Genomic DNA, 23,088 nt, shown 5'->3' with positions numbered 1-23,088 from the left:
GGGTCAGGGGAGGGAGGGTGCAATTGGGGGGATCGTTTTATGAACTATATAAATGTCTAGCCAATGTGCTGTATACTTGAAATTAAATTTAAAAAGTAATAATAATAAAATAACCAAGAAAATAAATAAATAAATAAATAGATAGATAAATAAATAAATAAATGATAAATGAATGAATAAATGTTTTTGTCAATCCCAGTCTCTTATCCAATAAAGCCTAAACTCCTTAGTTCTATGTATAAAGCACTTCACGATCTGCCTCCAAACTGACATTCCAAACCTTGTCTCCCATTCTCTTCATTATTTCCTCTATCTTCCAACTAATAATATTATTTACCATTCCTGGAACATCCTCTGAAACTTAATGCCTTTACATCTGTGCTCATGTTTTACTTTGGCTGAATTGTTTTCCCCATCGATTCCTCTTATCAAAGTAGCTTCATCCTGCAGAGCCTTTTTAAATTCTTACTTTCTCATGAGATCTTCCCAAAACTCACTGGATAACTTGAATTGTGTGTTTTTCCTTTCCAGTGAACCTGTGGGTGCCCTGTTTAAGCACATATCTTAACCTGTCTTACTGTAGTCATATGTCTTCCTTAAAAGTATAAAAGCCTTTGGAGGGCAAAAAGCCTGTATTATTAAATTTGTATTAACCATGTTTATTCCACATTATTATCAAAATATATGTTTAAGAAATTAATTAATCAGAAGACACTGTCAATAGTCTTATGACACTGCTTCCTTTAAATTATGCAAATTTATGCTAATGTTATGCTTTCTGTAACAGGTGGTGCTCGAAGTGAACAGTGAATTTATTGTTGAGGTAATGTATAATTATTAAAACTATTTCCTCCACTTAAAAATGAAAGAAAAACTGAATTGTATAATGCATCATGTATCGAAAATCAGAATATTTGAAACCATAATCATCCAGATAAAGAAGAAACAACTTCTGCCAAAATAAAATAGCAACAGTAAAACATAATCCTAAATTTTCATGCTCTTAGGCATGGTTTGTATCATAGTAACTCCTACTTTTCAAACTATACTAGTAGCTTACATTTCCCAACCTAAAGCAAAGCAAAAGAAGCAAAGTAACACATTAGAATGGGAAGAGGATTTTTAGACAGTTACTTCAGGAAAAAAGACAATTGGATAGTCAATCAACGATGGAAAAAAATACCAAAAGAAATGTAATTGCAACTAAGTAGAACAACAGAGATCTGGTGCCATTTATTTATTTATTTATTTTTAAATTAAGTTTATTGGGGTAACATTGGTTAATACAATTATAGAGTTTTCAGGTGTACATTATCATTTGACATCTGTATATTCTACTGTGTGTTTACCACCTAAAGTCCAGTTTCCTTCAGCTACTATGTATTTGATCCCCTTTACCCACTTCACCCTCCCTCAGCCCCCTATATTTGACCACCTGTACCCCATCTACCTCCCCTCCTTCTCCCTGACCCCACTAGTAACCATTAGTCTATAGTCCTCTGGAAACCACTAGTCTATAGTCCATGTCCATGAGTCTCTGTTTGTTTGCCCTGTTCCTTTGTGACTTTTAGGTTTATATCCCACATATCAGTGATATCATGTGATTACCTTGTTGACGATTTCTTTTGCTGAGCAGAAGCTTTTTAGTTTGATGTAGTCCCATTCATTTATTTTAGCTTTTACTTGCCTTGCTTTTGAGGTCAAATTCATAAAATCCTCTTTAAGTCCAAGGTCCTTGAGTTTAGTTCTGAAGTTTTCTTCTACGCATTTTATTGATTCTGGTCTTACATTAAGGTCCTTAATCCATTTTGAATTAATTTTGATGTGTGGTGATAGACAACAGTCTAGTTTCATTCTTTTGCAGGTGGCTTTCCAGTTTTCCCAGCATATTTATTGAAGAGGCTTTCCTTTCTCCATTGTATGTTTTGGCTTTTTTTGTAGAAAATTATTTGCCCAAATAAATATGGGTTTACTCCTGGACTCTCAATTCTGTTCCACTGGTCCATGTGTCTGTTTTTCTGCCAATATCATGCCATTTTGATTACTGTCTCTTTGTAGTATAATTAGAAGTCAGGCAGAGTGATGCCTCCAGCCTCCTTCTTTTTTCTCAGGATGACTTTTGGCATTTTGGGATCGTTTGTGCTTCCATACAAATCTGATGATTTTTTGTTCTATTTATTTAAAAAATGCCAATGAGATTTCGATGGAGATTACATTAAATCTGTATAATGCTTTAGGTAATATGGTCATTTTAACTATGTTGATTATTTCAATCCAAGAACACGAAATATCTTTCCATTTCTTTATATCTTCTTTGGTTTCTTTTAATAAGGTCTTATAGTTTTCATTATATAAGCTCATTATATTTAATCTATTTCATTAAATTAATTCCTAGGTAATTTTTCTTTTAGTTGCAATTGCAAAAGGAATTATTGTTTGCATTTCTTTTTCTGACACTTCATTATTAGAGTATAGGGAAGCTATGGATTTTTGAACATTGATTTTATATCCAGAGACTTTACTATATTTGCTTATTGTTTCTAGTAGTGTTCTTGTGGAGTCTTTAGCGTTTTCTATATAGAGAATCATGTCATCCATGAATAGTGACAGTTTGACTTCTTCATTTCCTATTTGGATGCCTTTTACATCTTTCTCTTGTCTGATTGCGCTCACTAGGACCTCCAATGTTATACTGAATAACAGTGGTGATAGTGGACAGCCTTGTCGTGTTCCTGAACTTAGAGAAAAAATTTTTAGTTTTTCACCATTGAGTATAATGTTGGCTCAGGGTTTGTCATAGATGGCCTTTATTATTTTAAGGTACTTTCCTTCTATACCAATTTTGTTAAATGTTTTGATTTTAAATAGATGCTATATCTTGTTGAAGGCGTTTTCTGCATCTACCGATATGATCATTTGATTCTTATTTTTTAATTTGTTTATGTAGTGTATCACATTAATCGATTTGCATATGTTGAACTATCCCTGTGCCCCTGAGATGAAGCCCACTTGATCGTGGCATATAATCTTTTCAATATGTTACTGTATTCAGTTCGCTAGTATCTTACTTAGGATTTTTGCATCTGTGATCATGAGAGATATTGGTCTGTAGTTTTATTTTTTGTGTGTTATCTATACCAGGTTTTGGTATCAGAGTGATACTGGCCTTATAAAATCAATTGGGAAGTATTGACTTCTCTTTGATTTTTTGGAAGAGTTTGAGGAGAATAGATATTAAATCTTCTATGAATGTTTGGCAGTATTCACTGATGAAGCCATCTGGCCTGGACGCTTACTTTTTGGCAGGTTTTTGACGATTGTTTCAATTTCCATACTGCTGATCGGTCTATTTAGATTTTCCAGATCTTCTTGATTCAGTCTGGGAAGGTTGTATTTTTATAAGTTCTTCTAGGTTATTAAATTTAGTGTTATATACTTTTTCATAGTATTCCTGTATTAACCTTTGTATTTCTGCAATATCAGTTGTAATTTCCCCTCTTTCATCCTGATTTGATTTATTTGTGTCTTTTCTCTTTTTTCTTTAGTGAGTCTAGCCAGGGATTTGTCAATTTTATTAACCTTCTCAAAGAACCAGCTCTTTGTTGCATTTATTTCTTCTATTGTTCTTTTTTTGTTTTCAATTTCATTTATTTCTGCTCTAATTTTGATGATTTCTTTCCTTCTGCTGACTTTAGGCTTCATTTGTTGTTCTTTTTCTAGTTTTTTAGGATGAAGCATTAGGTTGTTTATTTGGGCTCATTCTTGTTTTTGGAGATTGGCCTGTAGTGATATAACTGTCCTCTTCTGACCGCTTTTGCCGTGTCCCAAAAGTTTTGATATGTTGTGCTATCATTATCATTCGTTTCTATGTATCTCTTGATCTCTCTTTTATTTCTTCTCTGACCCAGTTATTCTTCAGTAGCATGTTGCTTAATCTCCATGTATTTGTGGTTCTTCCTGATTTCTTTCTGCAGGTGAATTCTAGTTTCAAAGCATTATGATCAGAGAATATGGTTGGTATGATTTCAACCCTCTTATATTTGTTGAGGTTATCTCTGCGTCCCAGTATGTGGTCGATTCTTGAGAGTGTTTCATATGCACTAGAGAAAAATGTATAAGCAGCTGTTTTGGGATGGAAGGCTCTGTAAATGTCAATTATGTCCAGTTGGTCTAACGTGTCATTTAAGTGTGTTATTTCCTTATCGATTTTCTGTTTAGATGATCTGTCCATATCTGACAGTGGGGTATTTAGGTCCCCCACTACAATAATGTTTCGGTCTGTTTCTCCCTTTAGTTCTGTTAGTAATTGCTTTACATATTTTGGGGCTCCCTGATTGGGAGCATAGATATTAATAAGTGTTATGTCTTCTTGGTGCATGCTTCCCTTTATGATTATGAAGTGTCCCTCAGAATCTTTCTTTACCTTTTTTATTTTGAAGTCGATTTTGTCTGATATTAGTACCACTGCTCCCACTTTTCTCTGAATGCCATTTGCTTGAAATATCATTATCCACCTTTTCACTTTGAGTCTATATTTGTCTTTAAAACCGAGATGTGTTTTCTGGAGGCAGCATATGGTTGGGTTCTGTTTTTTTGATCCATTCTGCGACTCTGCACCTTTTTATTGGTGAGTTCAGTCCATTTACATTTAGGGTGATTATTGAAATATAAGGTCTTCTTATAGCCATTTGATCTTTTACTTTCTGGTAGCTCAGTGTTTCCAATGCTTCTTTGTCCCTGTGCTTCTGTTTTCTTTATTTTGGTTGACTTTTGTGGGTTTTGCCTCTGATCCTTCTTGTTTTATGTTATCTACTTCAGTTCTAAATCTTTGGAATGTGGTTACCATTATGAATATGTAAAGGATAGTTATATATATACAGTCGTCCATTTTCTTCTGTGCGTACCTTATCTTCATTCCCCTTTTCAAATTTGGTTCTTTGATTCCCCCCTTTTCAGTCACTGTTATCTCAATTTGTTCCTATGTATGCTGAATGTTCATTATTATCTTGTTATAACAATTCTCTTATTATTTAAACTTATAATGCCCTGGTCCTAGTAAGGGTTACACTCCTCCGCTTCTATTTGCCGGATAGTCACTTTACTCCTAATTATGTATCATTTTTGTCATTTTATTTTTGGTAAACTGACTCCTTTCGGTATTTCCTATAGTGCAGGCTTCATAGTGAAGAATTCCCTCAATTTTTGTATGTCTGGAAAAGTCTTAATTTCTCCTTCTTATCTAAAGAAGAGCTCAGCTGCATACATTATTCCAGGCTGGCAGTTCCTTTCACTTAACAGTTTGACTATTTGATCCCATTCTTTTCTGGCTTGTAAGGATTGCGCTGAGAAGTCCAATGTTAATCTAATGGATTTTCCTTTATGTGTTACCGTCTTCCCTGGCTGCCCCGAAAATTCCGTCTTTGTCATTGATTTTTGATAATTTTAATACAATGTGTCTTGGTGAAGGCCTTTTTAGGTTGAGATAATTGGGTGTTCTGTTGACTTCTTGAATTCCAAACGCCAGCTCATTCCTTAGATTTGGGAAATTCTCCTCAACTATTTGTCTGAAAATGCTTTCTAATCCCTGTTCCTTTTTCTCACCTTCGATAATGCCCATTATTCTTATGTTTCCTCTCCTGATGTTATCAGCTAGTTCTTGAATTTCTGTTTCATTATTTTTTCATTCTTCAGTTTCTCTCTTCTTTCTTCTGATTTATTTCTAGATTTCTGTCTTCGATATCACTGATCCTTTCCTCTATTTGGTCGACCTGTTTCCCAAGCTTGCTATTTCATTTTTCATCTCTTGCAGTGTATTCTTCATCTTCAGAAGTTCTATTTGGTTCTTTTTGAGAGTTTCAATCTCCTTGCTAAAAAACTCATTCTGCTCATCTAGTTTTTTTCAGTTCCTTAAATTGTTGACGTGAATTGTTTTGGATCTCACTGAGTTTTTTCAGAAGTATCATCCTTAATTCTCTGTCATTTAAGTTGCATATTTCTATGTCTGTAAGCTTATGTTCTGGAGATTTTTCTCTTTCTTTCTGAGATGCCTTGTTATCTTGGCTGTTCATGATGTTTAATGGACTATTTCTCCACCTGGACACTAATGGAAATGTATTCTGCTTTTTTCCCAGAAAGAAGATTTATTATATCAAGGTCTCTCTTTAGCCTGTTGCAAAGAAGGCACTTTTCTTTTGGTTTCCAGTAGGTGGCGTCTAAGCCTCTTGGATCCCTGCTTTATATAAAGCTTTAAAAATGGGTTTTTATTCTCTGATAGATATTTAATCACACTCGCTACCCTGTTTCAGTCCCTGTCAGTGTTAGCACCAGTTTCAGTAGCATCTGCTCAGGATCCCCTGGGGCTCCGCGGTGTTCCGTCTCAGAGGATATGGGGGGAAGGCCCCCTGGGTTGGGGGTTGGGACCTGCAGCTCAGCTTTGGTTTTGCGATCACAGTCGGTAAAAATCAACTGTTGTTTCTCTGCCAGCTGCTACTCTGCTTTCTGCTCTGATGACTGGGCCCTGTTGCTGGCTGCTAGAAGTTCCAGCAGGGCTGTTCAGGGAAGTCACCATGGCTTCACCCCTCCCCCTCCTCCTACAGGGAGCTCCCGCGGCTGCTAGAGGCAGCTTCGTTATTGCTCCCAGTCCACCGCCCCATACCTGGGGTTCTGACCTGTAGTAGCTCTTATGCGCAGATTCCACGTCAGACGAGCTGGTGTGCAGTTTGGGTGGGTTTTTTTTTTTTTTTTTTTGAGTTTTAGATGTTCGGCTTATTGTCGTTTCAAGAGAAGAAATCTGGGGACAGCTCTCACTCCACCATGTTTTTTCTGCCACAAAGGATCTGGTGTCATTTAGAGTGGTACTTAGGAAATAAAGTTACTGTCCTCTCTGGCCAGGCTTTATTTTATTATAGTAGTTAAATTTTAATTATGACGATATCAAATAATTGAAGAAAATATAATTACTTTACTAATCTCTATTGAAAAAAATTGGGAATAAGTGGTACATTTTAGGAAGTTATATCAAAAGGAGAAAAAATGTAAATGCTTTGTTTCTTAAAAGGATAAGCTTCATTCACATGGAATATCTCCTTCCGTCAAAGTGGCAATGAAATGAAGCCTTAGCTTAAACAAACAAACAACTTTCTATGTCTCAACAAGTACATTAGCAGTTACAAATAACTGGGAATGGCACATGGGGTTAGGTAGGTGGGTTGGCTTTCCATCCCCATGGACATTTTGAACAGGACAAAATATCAAGGAATTTTTTGCGTGAACTTCAAATGTTTCCATGGACATTTTGTACAAGACCAAATGTCTGCTAACCAGTGAGGGTAAACTGAAAGAAGAAAAACTACATACATGATATTATCCAATATAACATATTATGAGCTTTGCACATAGCTAATGAAATTTGTTTCACTAGAGTGAAATTAGAATTGAGATGATTCCAGAAGAAGTAGCCAGTAAGGATGACAAAACTATCTAACTAAAGTTGTAATTCAGTAAAAAGGTTTTTTTAGTCCTCAAATTCAATACCATTGCTTCTTCTGAGCACACCTTACAGTGCTGAAAAATTTACTAAGTAAAATTGTTCTAACACTATACAAAATGTTAACTATTTTTGTTTAAGGTGAAAGAATTAGACATGGAAAATGGCACTACAAAATGGCAAACTGTCAGAAGACAAAAGCGGGAGTGGATCAAGTTTGCTGCTGCCTGTCGAGAAGGAGAGGACAACTCCAAGAGGAATCCAATTGCCAGAGTAAGTGATGAAAGAACAGGAGTACCTTGTGCTGATAACAAATGTTTTGCAGGACAGGAAAGCCCTCAAACATTTTGAGGATTTGCAGTCTTCATTACTCCATAGTGTCTTAGGAAGATGGGTGACGTTTAGTCATTTGTTCGTTCTGCTGAGGCACCATTTTGACTATCACATTCTGGGAGCTGATACAGAGCAGAGGTCCTCGAGTGATCTTAGAAGAGAAATTTAGACATCCAGCATTACTGGGCTTTGTCTGTCCATTTGTCTTCTGCCTATCATCATCTGCATAGTATGGGAAATTTATGATGTTTTAATAGTCTTTTGACTAGCCCTCAAAAATCAAAAGTTTAAAGAATTGATTAACTCTTTCCAAGAAAGTAAGGACAGTGTCAAAAGTTCTCACTAGATTCCTTCATCCAGAAATTAGGAAAGCCTTAAAAGTTATTTCAAATAATGACTATTAATAAGGAAGAAGAATTAAGGAAAGAATGTGTCATAAATTTATCCATGAAGGATAGAATCCACATTAACTGTTTCATTAGCTTCTTCTAGGATTCTTGGCCTTGGGCCACTATTGAGGTCAAGGGTAGTGATCTACCAGAATTCCTTCCTTAAAGCTTTACATTAAAAATATAGTAAGCACTCCAATGGTATTATAGATATAATCTCAGCTCAAGAAAAGAAAATTTATTCTCTCTCAGAAGTTTTCAAATTTTTGGAAAGCTTTTAAATTATTATTGTTTCCATTCAGCTCACAATTACAGTTTTATGTTACCCCACTTATACTGTATATTCTCTTCTTTTTATTTGCATTGGGGGATTTCTTAGATTTTCATCTGTATAAATAAGATCTTTCGATTAGAGTGGAGTTCTCTCAAGTTGTATTTTTAACTGCCTTTACTTAATTGTGGGTATCTGAGCAAAAATCTTAGTATTTTACTGTGTCCTCATCTCCAGTATATCTATTAGATTTTAAAATTTAAACTACTTTTGTTTAAATTTATGAGCCATAGATATAAAACTATTAAAACAAAATTTATATGACAGAATATTTGTTATAAAATCTATTTGGCAGATAAGTGATACAGTAGGACTTGATTTATGAAATTATTGCCAGTCTCTCTAAACACTGTATTTCTCTTCTGATTTCCTTAATGTAAGTTATCTGCCATTTTGATTAAATCTCAAACTCAAGTCTAGGCAGGATACATATTAGTATGATAAAATATTTTTTAAAAATAATAAATTTGTGATTTCTTCTGTCAAACTCTTTCTCTGTATGCAAAGAAAATCAGAGACATGAACAATGTAGTGTTAATAACAAAGCTAGCATCAAGCGTGTATGTGCCGTATGTCAGGCATCGGGGTAGAGTGTATATAGTTACTTCATACAATCCCCACAACAAACCTGAGATGTAAGTGGTATTATCTCATTATAAGCTGGTGTTTGTCAAAGTTAAGTGAATTTTCCAAGGTCACACAGGCCTGTGTCACGGTGCCAGTTTTCAATACAAAGCCTATCTGGCTACAAAGCCATTTCCTTCTCACTCCAGTGCACTGAAGTTTATGATCTACTCTAAACCCAGCCATTTTCCTTGTAGATTCGATCAGACTGTGAGGTGAACCAGAAGATTACATACCGCATCTCTGGGGTGGGAATTGATCGCCCACCTTATGGAGTGTTCGCTATTAATCCTCAGACTGGAGAAATTAACATTACCTCAGTGGTAGACAGAGAGATAACTCCACTTTTCTTGGTAAGTCACAGCAGAGTGTTTCAATTTAGGCATATTATTTTTCTTCTTTTTTAAAAAAAAATATCTCAGGATTAATGCTTACTTTTGCTAAAAACAAATAAAGGGCTTGAACAAATAAAAAGAATATGAAAAGTTTATAGTTCAGGACTCTCTCATGTGTTGCCTATGCATGTTATCAAATGTCTTGAGAACATTTAAATTACTAGACTGTAAAATAGTCTGAATTCATTGGGAAAATTGTTTATTTGTTCATTTCCTTATATATTTTCAAGAATGTTATGTAATTTCTTTTGGTGGAGAAAGACTTTTATTCCAACTTTCCACAGATCTATTGCCGGGCTCTGAACTCACGGGGTGAAGATTTAGAAAGGCCTCTTGAGCTTAGAGTCAAAGTTATGGACATAAATGATAACCCCCCAGTCTTTACACAAAATGTGTACACAGCCAGCATTGAAGAAAACAGCGATGCAAGTAAGTAGAATGATACTCTTTCTCTGCATTATACCACATTTATTTCTCTCAGTCAAAAGCTTTAGGAGATTGAAATACAAATAATTTAAAAATCAGAAATTGTCAAACTTGTATTTTGAAGAAACCCCACAAATTCTAACTTAAAACTGAGCTAGAAAAAATCATGTCTAAAATGCTAAACATCCTCTCGTTGTGGAAGATTCTTATACGTGTGATTTAGTGGGGGCTTAGCACCTTCCTCAGAGATGATTACTGGGCTTGTGGTTAACTTTTTATTGAGTAAACTGAGGTGAAACCATGAATGTGAAAAAGGGCCCTGTTCTGTGCCATTCTTCAAATTCTGGGCTGAACCACACCAGATAGGGAGTGATGAAAGATGCATCTGCAATTGTACTGTCGGGACATAGAGTAGGCTGCCCCAAAATATCCCACATATGGCACACTGATTATTTTGAATTAAAGTTACTTAAAAAACTGCCAGTGCATGAAGAACTCCTCTCTGTCTCTCTCTCTCTCTCTCTTCTGTGTGTGTGTGTGTGTGTGTGTGTGTGTGTGTGTGTGTGTGTGTGTCTCTTGAAAACAGGAGATAAATTTCCCATGTTAAAGGTGCCCTTCCCGCACCTGGAAACACCCATATAGCTATAGTTAAGGAATACAAAGCCAAAGAGCCTGTATAAACAAACCTCACTGCATCTTTATTAATTTATTGCCTACGCCCAAATTTTGTTTAGACTTCTCCTTAATGAATACTCAAACCTTGCTCAGATTTCTTTCTAATGACCACTAACTTTTTTCTGTCCTATCAATTCTTCAAAACTTCATTTTTATTTTGTCTAAAAAGTATATAAAATGCTGGCTAGTCTATCATTTCTCAGAACATCACTATGATTCTCCCATGTGCACATATTAAACTGGATTTTTCCTCCTGTTAATCTGGTCTTGTGTCAACTTTATTATTAGCCCAACCATAAGAACTTAAGAAAGGTGTAGGGGGAAATTCCCCTTCCTGACAGCACCCATCAGGTCAATCATGAAAGATAATCACTGGTCTTCACATCTACGAAGCAAGTTACATTACGTCCTCTCACATTTGTTTTTAATTTTTCCTACCCTGCATAATTCCATCTCCACCTCAAATACTCTTCTCTTTTTCCCTCTTTCTATAACTCCTCCTGAACATCTTTCCCGTCTACACTTACACTTCTCCTACATTGCTACTTTCCTGTCTTCTCTCCCTCATTGCCTTCTGCCTCTTTCTTCTCCCACTCCTCTACTTTTCTTGTTCCTTTCACCTCTATATGTGCAATTGTGCCTATAAATAAAATTTGGGGAAAGAGAACAGAAAAAAGAAATTACAAGAAAGGCAAATAAGAACGTAAGCTAGAGATAACAACGGAGAGTCAAAGAAAGGAGGATGGAGAAGTCTGGAGGAAAAGAGGAAAGAGACAAATGCTGAAGGAGAGAAAGAAAGACATAACAAAAAGCGGGGGCCAAGAGAGGGTGTCAGGGGAACTCCTTCAAATCCACTAAAATAAGTGATGTTGAAAATAAAAAACACAAAATTTTTAATAACATAGGAAGGGAGGACACAAAGAGGAAAAATGAAGCTTTTGCCTAAGAAAGGTCTCCGAAGTTCGTGTTTCCTCACTAACGTATTTCCGGACAAGCTTGGCGAAGGGAGAGAAGGTGAAATCCACATCCACATCCACTCGGTTGCTGATCAGCAGCCTTGTTAAGCTTCCCCATGTGAGGAGAGTTAACCAGAGGGCCAGAGCATACTTTCATAAACTATGACTTCCATGAAGCGTAGCTCTATCTACTCAAGAGGTCCCTGATTCTCTGTGCTAGGATTTGTCACTTTGAAGCCTGGCTAGGAAACACAAAAACATTAGGGACCTACCTGTGGGTTGGTATCCTTGGGGATTAGATTAGAATGCCTGTACTTTGTCACTATGAGTAACTAAGAACGTCTTATATTTCTGCAGATAAATCTTCTCAATAATTATATATGTTTGACTGTTCAGTAAATTACTATTATCCTCCAAGGCAACCAATAATAATTCTCTGCTTTCTGAATGAGTAATAATAAAGAATACAGGTGCTCAATAAATAACTGCCATGTTGAATTTAATTAAGCTATCATCTTCCTTAATAAAGTATTTTAAGATAATTTCACAAGACTGTAGCACAAACAAATTGATAAAGTCAGTTTCTTCAGCTTTATGATAAAGTCTTTTGAACTTTTTTATACATTAAAGATTATTACGTTTGCTGTTAATTCACCATTTAATCATTTAAGGAGTGCAAGTACTTTATAAATGGTAAAGGATTTTATAGAAGCATACCTTTGTTATTTTTGTAATCAGTGGCGCAGCTTGAGTTATGGTAATATATTCTCATGGATAACTAGAAGAGAGAGAATGCAGGAGAAGGCCAATCACTCTTTCTTCTTTTGCCTGATGATTGCTGAATTTGAGATTCTAAGTCTCAAACATTTTCCACCTCTATCTTCATTTATAGACACACTGGTAGTAAAGTTAAGTGCCACAGATGCAGATGAAGACAACCATCTGAATTCTAAAATCGCCTACAAGATTATATCTCAGGAGCCGGCAGGTGCACCAATGTTCATCCTGAACAGGTACACTGGAGAAGTCCGCACGATGTCCAGTTTCCTTGACAGAGAGGTAAAGCCTTCTGTGAATGAATGATAAGAATTCAAGAACACAATTTTGAAAAGACAAAGATGAAATGATCAATGTATGCCTTTCTTCCAATGTAAAGGAGGGAAGAGTCTTACAAATTTTTTCATTTTAATTAAGCAACACAGTATGTATAACCTCCTCGTGAGGGGCTCGGATCGGGATGGAGCTACAGATGGACTCTCTTCCGAGTGTGCCTGTAGAATCAAGGTTTTAGATGTCAACGATAATTTCCCCACCTTGGAGAAAACTTCTGTAAGTTGTTACTCTTCTAATTCTTTTCCATAAGTGTTAATATCCTGTTACATGTATGGATATGCTCACTTTTGCTGTATAAACCTTTGAATTTCTTAACATATAATAATATACCTTAATATTTCGTATTTGCCTTTGAGTCACTAGTGCATGCAAACCTCCCCTGCGAAAGCAACAGACCCTCTCCTCCATACTCTCACATCACAGTAATGTGAAAATTTATTAATCTAACTCCGAGAATCATGTAACAACATTGAAGTATCTTTATATGCCTGATGCTTTTCTAAATTAATTCTAACAGAATCCCAAACATTCTCAACTTCCACTTTCATTTTTAGGCAAAAAGAAGCATAAAATCAAAATCAAATCTCTCGTTTTGGTAAACACACACACACACACACACACACACACACGCACACATATTTTACTGGGCCACATGCTCATTTCTTTCTATGTTGTCTGTGGCTGCTTTGATGCTACAGCAGCAGAGAATAGTAGTTGAAACATGAATTCTCTGGCCCACAAAGCCTAATACATTAGCTATCTGGCCCTTTACGGAAAAAGGAAGGAGTAAATTAAGGAAAATTTAAAATAAGCAAGAAAAAATGAAACAAAGTGTCACTTTGACCTTGATTTCATATATAGCACATGAAAATCAGTTCTACTATCTTATAATCATTTTATTCTTAGATTTCTAATCAGACATATGGCATTTAATAATGGTGCAAAAATCATTGGCATAGTTCGTTGCTAGTATTTTAAATGACAATTAAGTATTATTAAATATATTTCCTCTTTTGAAAATTATTTGATTATAAAATTGATCTATGTCATCCAGTACTCAGCAAGCATTGAAGAGAATTGTTTAAATTCAGAACTGATACGATTAAAAGCAATTGATCTTGATGAAGAAGGCACCGATAATTGGTTGGCAAAATATTTAATTCTCTCTGGAAATGATGGAAATTGGTTTGATATTCAAACAGACCCACGAACCAATGAAGGCATTTTGAAAGTCGTCAAGGTACAGTATGGGATCTGCAATATTTTATTTTAAAGAAGTTTTAAAATACTCATAGAAATAGAATCTGCCTACAAAAAGTACCCCATAACAATGAATACTGTTTATATGAACAAGCAAGCATGCACTCTAAGTTAACTTACTGTGTCTGGTTGAGACTTACAGCCCAGCAACACAATATTTATTACCAAGAAAAATAAGAAGGCCATTTTGTTCTCACAGTGCCCAATATCTAGTTGAGAAGTCAAGGATCTCCAAATTAGATAATAACACAAGAATTAAAAACAATAAATAGGAGTATAGGTGTTATATTAAACATAACCAATTGCCAAAATGGGTGAGATAATTATTGAGATAAGAGGAGATCCTTTTATGCTAGATTTGTTTGAGAAGACTTCATGCAGGGAATAAGGTTTAAGCAGGACCTTATAAGCAGCATTGCTAATGTGGGCAATGAAATGAGCACACACATAGGGGGCATGATGAGCAACACTGTGGGGTTGTAGCAGAGTATTCACTAAAGGAAGCAATGAGATGCAAGAACAAAGATGTTGAGTCTGACTTGGTCTTCTGAGAAACTAGACTACAGGGTTTGGCTTTTCCTATAGATTAATTTTTCTTAAGTTACTTTATGCTTTTACCTTATGGGCTGCAATATAATCTAAAATTACAAATTAGAAACAAAACTACAAACTAATAAGATTCAAATTAACATTGGTATAATAAGGGAAATTATTTTTTTTCAAACAAAATTACTACTACCAATGTAAACAGAACTTACAGCAATGAAAATATATACTACTAGACACACACACGCATTTAGTTTGGCACAGAGTGTGAACTGTGATTATTCAATTCTGTCACTACTTTTCTCTATTCCAGTTACTGTGAAACTTTTTTCAGACAGTATACTAGAAAGCCATTTAGCCTTTATCTAATTCAAACATATTGTTCACATATTGAGGTCTTTCTCTGTTTTTTTCAAAACTGTCTAAACCAATTAGAGTATTACTACTTTACCATGAAACACAACCACTAGCACTGAAATCATGTGGTATATTAATTTATGAGGTAGTAATCAAATTTATGGAAAAAATCTATTTATGCTTTTTAATATTGTCATTCAAATGAAAACACAAAATTTCAGAGTTCCTTAAGAAAACTGGGGAACTCCAAGGATATACCATGACTTTCCTGTTTGAGAAACATTGCTTTGGACCAGGGGTCAGCAAATGATGGTGCACAGGCCAGATCTGACCTGCCATCTTTTCGCAAATAAAAGTTTATTGGAACAAAGCCACACTCATTCATTTATGTATTTCCTGTGGCTGTTTCCATACTCCTTGGTTGAGTTGAATGCTTGAGATAAAAACTATATATAACTCCAAAACCTATCTGCCCTTAACCAAAAAGTTTGCCAACCTCTACTTATAGACCAAGAAAAGTTTTTGCAATTTTTTTTTAAATAGTAGCATTATGAGCTCAGCTCTAGAAAGATTAAAGTTAAAAAAATAATTATTATTATATTAATCAAGTCCTTAGGTGCTAAGAATCTGATCTAAGGCAATAACAGTAAAAATGGAAATGAGGGATCAGATATAAGAGCTATTGCCAAATGTGATATGGATAGGAAGAGAGAAACAAAAGGTAACTGAACATCTATTCAAATTCTAAATATTTAGTCAAGTCTTTGTTTGTTTGTTTGTTTTTATAGAGATCAGAATTTGTTTAACTTTTCATCTTGGTTAAAAATCAAGATCTAGACATGTCATGTAATTCTGACCTGTCTTCTTACCATCTTAATTTTTGACTTCGCATATTATCTTTGTAATATGTAACTGTTTTTCAGTTTGGGTTTGCTTCCCAGAATACTAAAATAATAGTAAGAACTTTGTCCACAAATAACTTGACCTAAATATCTTTCTATCCCTACCACCTAGCCCACTGTCCAGAAGATAGTGGAGACTCAAGATTTTGAGGATGACGTTGTAATGACATTTACCTGAAATTAACAGTGCAAATCTCACCCGAATGGGAGTCACTGAGCTTGACTGCATAATTTTACATAAAATCATAAAAATGAACATGAAAACATTAATAATTCAGGAAATGGTCATCTATGACTTCCATGTCTTCTACGAGAGGGCAAAAGTTTTTAAAAGATATATTTATTTTATCGCCAATAAAAACCTATTAGAAATTCAATTTCATGAAAAATAGTCAAGATAGTGTTAGATGTTATGAAGACAAAGTATCTTTTGATAACTTCCCAAGTCTCTTAAAGAGAGCAGAAAAAATATACTTAAACATCAAAATAATATAGAAAGGCTAATTAAAATGAAATTAAAAACCTTAATATGTATGTTAGCACACAGCCAGAAGAACTATGTATTTAGAGAATGTGTGTAATTTTCCCAGGATTCAGCATTTGGAATGAGGTCACTAATGGCCCTTTGTACCCTCTCCATTTTCACTCAAGCCACCCTCAGTCATGAGCCTTTGACTAAGCTTTCTATAACCCTTTTCTTAGTCTAAGGACATTATAAATGATTCGATTCAACTCAAATTTATTGAGAATTACTATGTGCTAGGGATATGAAAATAAATGAGACATGGTCCCTGTTCTCAAGAAACTTGTAGTTTAATGAGACAAAATCTTTAAGAAAATTAAAAATCTTTCTGTAAACAATTTCTTTTGGCATTTATTGATAATCGTGTATGAAAATATTAACAAAAAATTTAATTATTTATGTGCGTATATATACACATTCATTTCAACATTCAGAAGAAAAGCAAAATGCAACCCAATTAGAATTCTAACAAAGAAATATCGGTTCTCTATTTTTATAATAGTTCTAATTAATGTTTATTAAGCAATCACTAAACACTAATTATTGGGTTATATTGTGTGTATGTATAGCGGCTTTGTGCATAATATCTCATTTAATTATCACAACTCTAGGAAGAAACTATTGTGATTCCTTTTTTATAGAAAGTGAGACAAAATCAAGTGGAAAACTAATTTATCTATGTTCACCCAAGTGGCAAATGACAAAGACAAGATCCAATCACATCCCCCAATTCCAAAGTTATATATAATTGCCACTTTCGTACGTCATCTCTGGCCAGTAAAACAAGTTTTAGAAAAGCAGTGCCTTGAGATATTTTTCCCCACTCTGTTCACCTCTGTAAGTTCCTTCCCAACTGTGTGTGCACTGCTGTGTGTGCCTCAGACACATTTGTACCAGAAAACTTTTTAATTATTGAAAAGCAAAACATACATACCCCAGCAGATATTTGACCATTTCCTTGGTCCCTTACCATAGAAAAACTGCTCCTTTTGAATGGAGACTTCCAACCCCCTCCCTTAACTCTCTTCATACTTAATTCTAAAACAAATCTGTGTCCCCTCAGAATTAACAGTGTCATATTAAATTAGACCCCTCAAAAAAACTGGATATGAGAATCTTACAGCTTAGCTTCTGTATTAAAATTTACTCCAGCAAAAACTTTCCAGAACCCAAATCTATTTCTGAAGGCATTCTCTTCATCCCAAGCCCTTCCAGAGGTTCTCTTTAGACCCTGAAGGCTGGTCTCCCACCTTTTCTAACATATACCTGCATATTCTTCGTAAGTGATTATTCTTCAGTTGTCCTTTAAACTGTAGAAACTGAGTCTTTGCAGCCTCTCCATTCTAACTCCAAGCAGAGACTCGGTTGTAAACAGTTTTATTACTCTTTGCACAACCCTGACCTCTGGATACAATCCGAAAACCCTTGACAAAGGCCCCAGTTGCAAAGAATGGATGAGGACTTTCTGCCTTTCCTTTATCTGCCTTTTATCCTCCCTGTTAGAGGGAAGATGAACCCTCAGCCAGTTTCCTGTCCTTGAATTCTGTGAATGTCTATACAACTTTAGAAAATATATTAATATATTATCACCACTCTATTCAACAGGAAGAGAACTATTCTGACGAAAAGCACATATATGTGTCTGCACAAGAAAACCCCAAGAGATTTCTCTACCAGAATAGAGGATCTCAGATTTTTCATTTATTTAAAGACAGCATGCAATTTTAGAAAATAAAAATTGGATTGTAAAAGAGGAATCTCTTCCAGTTGAAAATCCATTTTTTAGTACACAATTCATGTTCGGCTCTGTGCTAGGCATTATGTAGACCAAGGAGGGGAACAGATGTACAAAAGCAATCGAAATCCTAAACCTCAAAGGTTTTAATTGAAATTTAAGTGAGGCATGTTAAGCCAGTTCTTGTGTAGAATATAACTTAAACTTAATAAAATACTTGTGATGTCATAGAATTTCCCTGAAAAGCAGAGATTTATCTCAGAGTCTTTTGCTGGTAGCACTGATATCTTGACCTCTGTTGGTATATGTGTTTATTTCATTCTAAGTTTATTTTTTTAATTTTTCATCAACACCTCATTTGACAAGAAAGATCCTTTTCATTTTAGGATTTTTATATAAGAATTCAAAATTCCAAATGAGAATTTAAAGTCACAGGCCTAAATAACCTAGGCACCTGATTATGCTAAAAGATAAAGGGAATAACATGTCTGAAATACTTCATGCGGTAATAAATAAAATTCTATCAATTCAAAATCTGATATTCATAGCTCCTGGACTTTATTCTAGTGTGTTGATTTCTTATCATGGCTTTTTACTCTAACAAAAGAGAGTCCTTTGGCTGTTTCAGAGTTTTTCACTATCTATCATTTCAGATGCTGGATTATGAACAAGTACCTAATATTCATCTCAGTATTGGAGTTAAAAACCAAGCTGAATTTCACCACTCAGTCGCCTCTCGATTCCGAATGCACTCAACACCTGTGAGAATTCAGGTTATTAATGTGAGAGAAGGACCCATATTTGATCCAAATTCTATGACTTTCAGTATGCGAGAAGGAGTAAGAGGAGATTCCTTATTGAATTATGTGCTTGGCACGTATACAGCTGTAGATTTGGACACAGGAAATCCTGCAACAAATGTCAGGTACTGCAGATATTTTGCTCATGTTAGAACGCTGAAGCAAGGTTCCATCCAGTGTTCACTTATGTAGCATGTGCTAGTGTATGTGGGTTGAAATATTTTTGGAGTTTCTCTTTTCCTGTTCATCTGTCTGTTACAGAAGGCTATTGTGGCACTGATATTTTCTTAGAATTTTAATACTGTTTTAGAGGCTGAAAGAGCTCCAACTAGTTGTAAGGATAATTGTGTCCAGGGAGTATCTGTAACACCAGAGCCACCTACAGTTACTCTGTGAGTCTCTTTGATCTTTTGTGGCAGGTTGTACCACCCTGGACCTGGGCTGATTAAGCCTTATTGTAAACAATAAGATATCATAAAAGATGAGTCACAGCTGTGTCCTTAAAACTTGTGCTATCCATAACTTTAGAGCTAATTTCAACCTTCCCCTGAATCTAAGAGAAAATAAAAAGATAATAGAAGCTAAAACAGGTATTTCTGAAATTTGATGAACATGAAGAGCGTTGGAATTAGAAAAACAGAAAGGTAGGAATCAGGGTATCTTACAGGTACACAGACTGTAAAATATTCTAGAAAAAACTATAGTCAAATATGTAAATATTCTTTATATCCTTTCTTTATCTCTCTTTTTTCTTATGCCCAATATTTTTAAGTGAATCGTTTATCAACTTATGAATTATTTTATATTAACAATTTTGATTACTTAATCAGCTAACAAATTAACAGACAACAAAAATTATGAAGTCTGTCAGATAAATTCCTTGGATACTTAAAACTATGCCTGATACAGACATAGTATCAGACCAGATCTTCTTCCAATAAGGTCAAGCACTTTGAATCCATTATATGTCACAAAACTTATATACACAAGCAGAACAGATAATACCACAACTCCTAAAGAATCAACAATAAGGTGCTCTGAAACCAGTATGCCTTAAAACCTAGGAAAACAAAGTGCAAAACATGTGAAAATGAATAATGGATATTCCTTTGATGTTGCTATAATTTAATAAACAGACCTGAAGGAGATTTATACATTTTATTAACAATTATAGTAAGAGCTAGAAGAATAAAAATTCTGAATTTTAAAACTCTGTGTGAACCCGTGCATTAATATGTTCAATCCTGAAATTTTATTAATATATATATTTATAAACCAAGGCAATTATCATCGTAAAGCATGAAAACACCAAATATAAATTTAGCACATTGTATGTGACTTAAAATTCTTCACTTTCATATAAGCAAATGATGAACTTATTTGTTCAAAAACAGATATATCATAGGACATGATGCAGGCAACTGGTTAAAAGTTGATTCGAGGACTGGTGAGATACAATTTTCTAGGGAATTTGATAAGAAGTCAAAATATATTACCAACGGGATGTACACAGCAGAGATCCTGGCTGTAGATGGTAAGAAAATTTATTTTTAATATTTTAATAAAATTATTATTGTTGTGTTAAATATAAATATTATTCTAATATTGATATTAGGTTGACTCAAATAAATATATTATTCAGTGGTGTCAGTAAGACTTTTATAGAGTTCTAAATACCTTAGACCAAGAACTGAATTCAGTACACTTACAACTATAATTTACATTTGTCATAATTTATTTCACCTACTTTCAAAAAAGAATTATATGTGACTTACAGTGTCACATATAATTCTTTTAATGAATTATATGTGACACAGCATAAAAGTTAAAATACATAAATAAAATTCAGTTTCTGTTTATGGCCTCATTTCTTGAGATAATTAATCCAACCTGTAGAGTAGGTTAGGAATGTTTACTTAAAGTTAAGTGCTAGGAGATGTGCACAAAGTTCATCTGTAGATGACTTGCTGGAAAGGCAGTGTCCCAAAGAGTGCAGTTATTTTAGAGTCACTAAAATTGAGCTACAGTGACAGGCCTGTGTGAGTGTTGCTTGATTAGACATGGTGTCCAAAGTAAGATGTTAAGAACCAAGAAGCACAAGGTCATTCCCAATATAAGATCCAAATTAAAAGTTGTAAGGGCAAATGCACTGAAATAACTTGTAATTTAGTTGCTTTTCACGTGGGAAAATCTGTTAAGCCTTCCTCTTGGTGAGTAACAACAGGAATTTGTTTATTTATCAATAGTTAATGATTCTCTGGAGCACTACCTAGGAAACCAGCTACTACAAAACAAAGCAACAGAAAAGGTCAGTAACCAGGAAAGAAGGAAAATAGATGTCCCAGATACATACCTAATAGAAGATAGATATGGCAGGTTTGCATTAAGTTTACATCTGAGCTTTACAGTAGCAAACAAAAAGAGAGATAAATGAGCACAGTAAGATTAAAAAATAAACCTTGGTAATATCCAAGCAGATACAATCTATATACTCTGGTCTTCATCCCGTGAGTGTCAATTTTAATCTGGGTCAGCTATATAAATGATATAATCTTATTCATTATCAGTATTCTAGAAAGCCTGTTCTAAAATGGACTCTAAGCATGTTGATCAGAGCATATGTTTGTATATTGGTTCTATGAGAAAATCTTCAAAAACTGGAATAAAAATTAGTCATTTCAAGTGAATAGAGATACAACAATTATCAAAATATATTGACAGAAAACTAAAAACAAGGGCCATAGTTTATTCACCTAAGCAGAGTATCTTTGCTGGCACAGAGCCATCCAGATGGTTCAGATAAGTTTGCTCAAAGATGCTGGGCCACCTGCTCTTAATATAGCAAACCAAACTGGGGAGTAAATGCTGTCAGCAATAACTTGAGCTGTGAGTTGCCAGGTCGTAAGAAAGCTCCAAAGTATTAGACACAGAAAACAGTCTATGGGGTAATCCAATGTCTCTCTAATGAAAGTCCAGTGCCGAATCAGTTATAAAAAACATACTGCACAAAACCATGTAAGATGTGGAAAGGCTTCTAGTTTATTACCATTTGATTAACTAAAAGGCTCTAGCATTTAGGTATATAAAAACCCGAGGTTTATTAACTTCTCCAAAAATGACCTGGTAAAATAGCCAAGAGATGAAAGTGATAAAACTAAGACTCTTTGTAAATTAAAAACAAAATAATTCATTATTCATTATAACAGAAAATAAAGTAGAAAAGTGGACTAAAAGCCCAGGCTCCTATCTCTTGGTCCTTCACCCTTTCTTATAAACTATACTAAGCTAAAATTTGTTTCAAAGAAGTTAGGGGAAAAAAAATCAAATATTTTTATATTTGTGTTCGGAAATGCTTTTTCAGAGAGAAATGTCATCTAATGAATGGAATTTAGATAAATGGTGAAAATAAAAAGAACAGATACACAAACAACTATTTAATTTCAATTGTGGTCATTTCAACACCTCAAGAATCAGTAAGCATCCTGAATGGAAGGCTCTAAGCTCACGTGGGGATCTCATTAGGAATGTTTCAATTATTATTGTTGTGTTAAATATAAATATTATATTTATATAATATAATAGGCAGGGTGGGAATAGAAAGCAGTAAACCTTCTCTGAGGAAAGATATTAATTTTGCATCTTAGGATGTGTAAGATTTAGCAAAATGAAATGAGGGTGAAAAACATTTTAGGAAGAGTAAATAGAATAAACGGGAGTCTTGAGTTAGGAAGAAATTTGTTCAAAGAACTAAAAAGAAGCCAGTGTGGCTGGAAGGTAGCAAGCAAAGGCAAGGGTGACTTCAAGTTGTTGAAGTAGGCAGGAACCTATCATGCGCCATCTCACGAGTCATTCATACCGTTCCTGCATATTGTGGCATCATCATGGGATATGAGGTTGAATTTTCTCCCTGATACAATTTACCCCAACATCCATGATGCCTTGTTGTTTCAGATGGCTCTGGGAAAACGGCTACAGGAACCATATGTATCGAAGTCCCTGATGTCAATGATTATTGCCCTGTCATTTTTGCTGAAAGTGAAACCATCTGCATTGCCTCTCCATCGATCCTTATCTCTGCGAGAGACGTTAATCATCATTCTTATGGGTCTCCCTTTACCTTCTGTGTTGTTGATCAACCACCAGGGACAGCTGACTTATGGGATATCAAATCAATAAATGGTAAGTGGAATGCAAACTTGCTCATCCTTTAAAGACCAAAAGCAAAAACAATTACAAA

At 34.8% G+C, this 23,088-nt stretch overlaps 1 protein-coding gene across 1 annotated transcript in view; it reads left to right on the top strand.

Moving 5' to 3' along the window:
• Positions 1-766: 766 nt before the first annotated feature.
• The window catches only part of DSG4 (desmoglein 4), a 31,010-nt gene continuing 8,688 nt past the window's right edge, over positions 767-23,088 (top strand). Inside the window, 10 exon segments of the mRNA XM_039838573.1 lie at positions 767-823; positions 7,628-7,759; positions 9,361-9,516; positions 9,843-9,987; positions 12,508-12,674; positions 12,810-12,944; positions 13,783-13,968; positions 18,705-18,976; positions 20,246-20,385; positions 22,803-23,030. Coding sequence (XP_039694507.1) covers positions 767-823; positions 7,628-7,759; positions 9,361-9,516; positions 9,843-9,987; positions 12,508-12,674; positions 12,810-12,944; positions 13,783-13,968; positions 18,705-18,976; positions 20,246-20,385; positions 22,803-23,030 — 1,618 coding nt within the window.

This window comes from Pteropus medius, unplaced genomic scaffold, assembly GCF_902729225.1.
Source record: "Pteropus medius unplaced genomic scaffold, Ma_sr-lr_union100, whole genome shotgun sequence".
Taxonomy (NCBI): domain Eukaryota; kingdom Metazoa; phylum Chordata; class Mammalia; order Chiroptera; family Pteropodidae; genus Pteropus; species Pteropus medius.
Note: the sequence above shows the minus strand (reverse complement) of the source record. Positions and strands in the feature narration are given on the sequence as shown.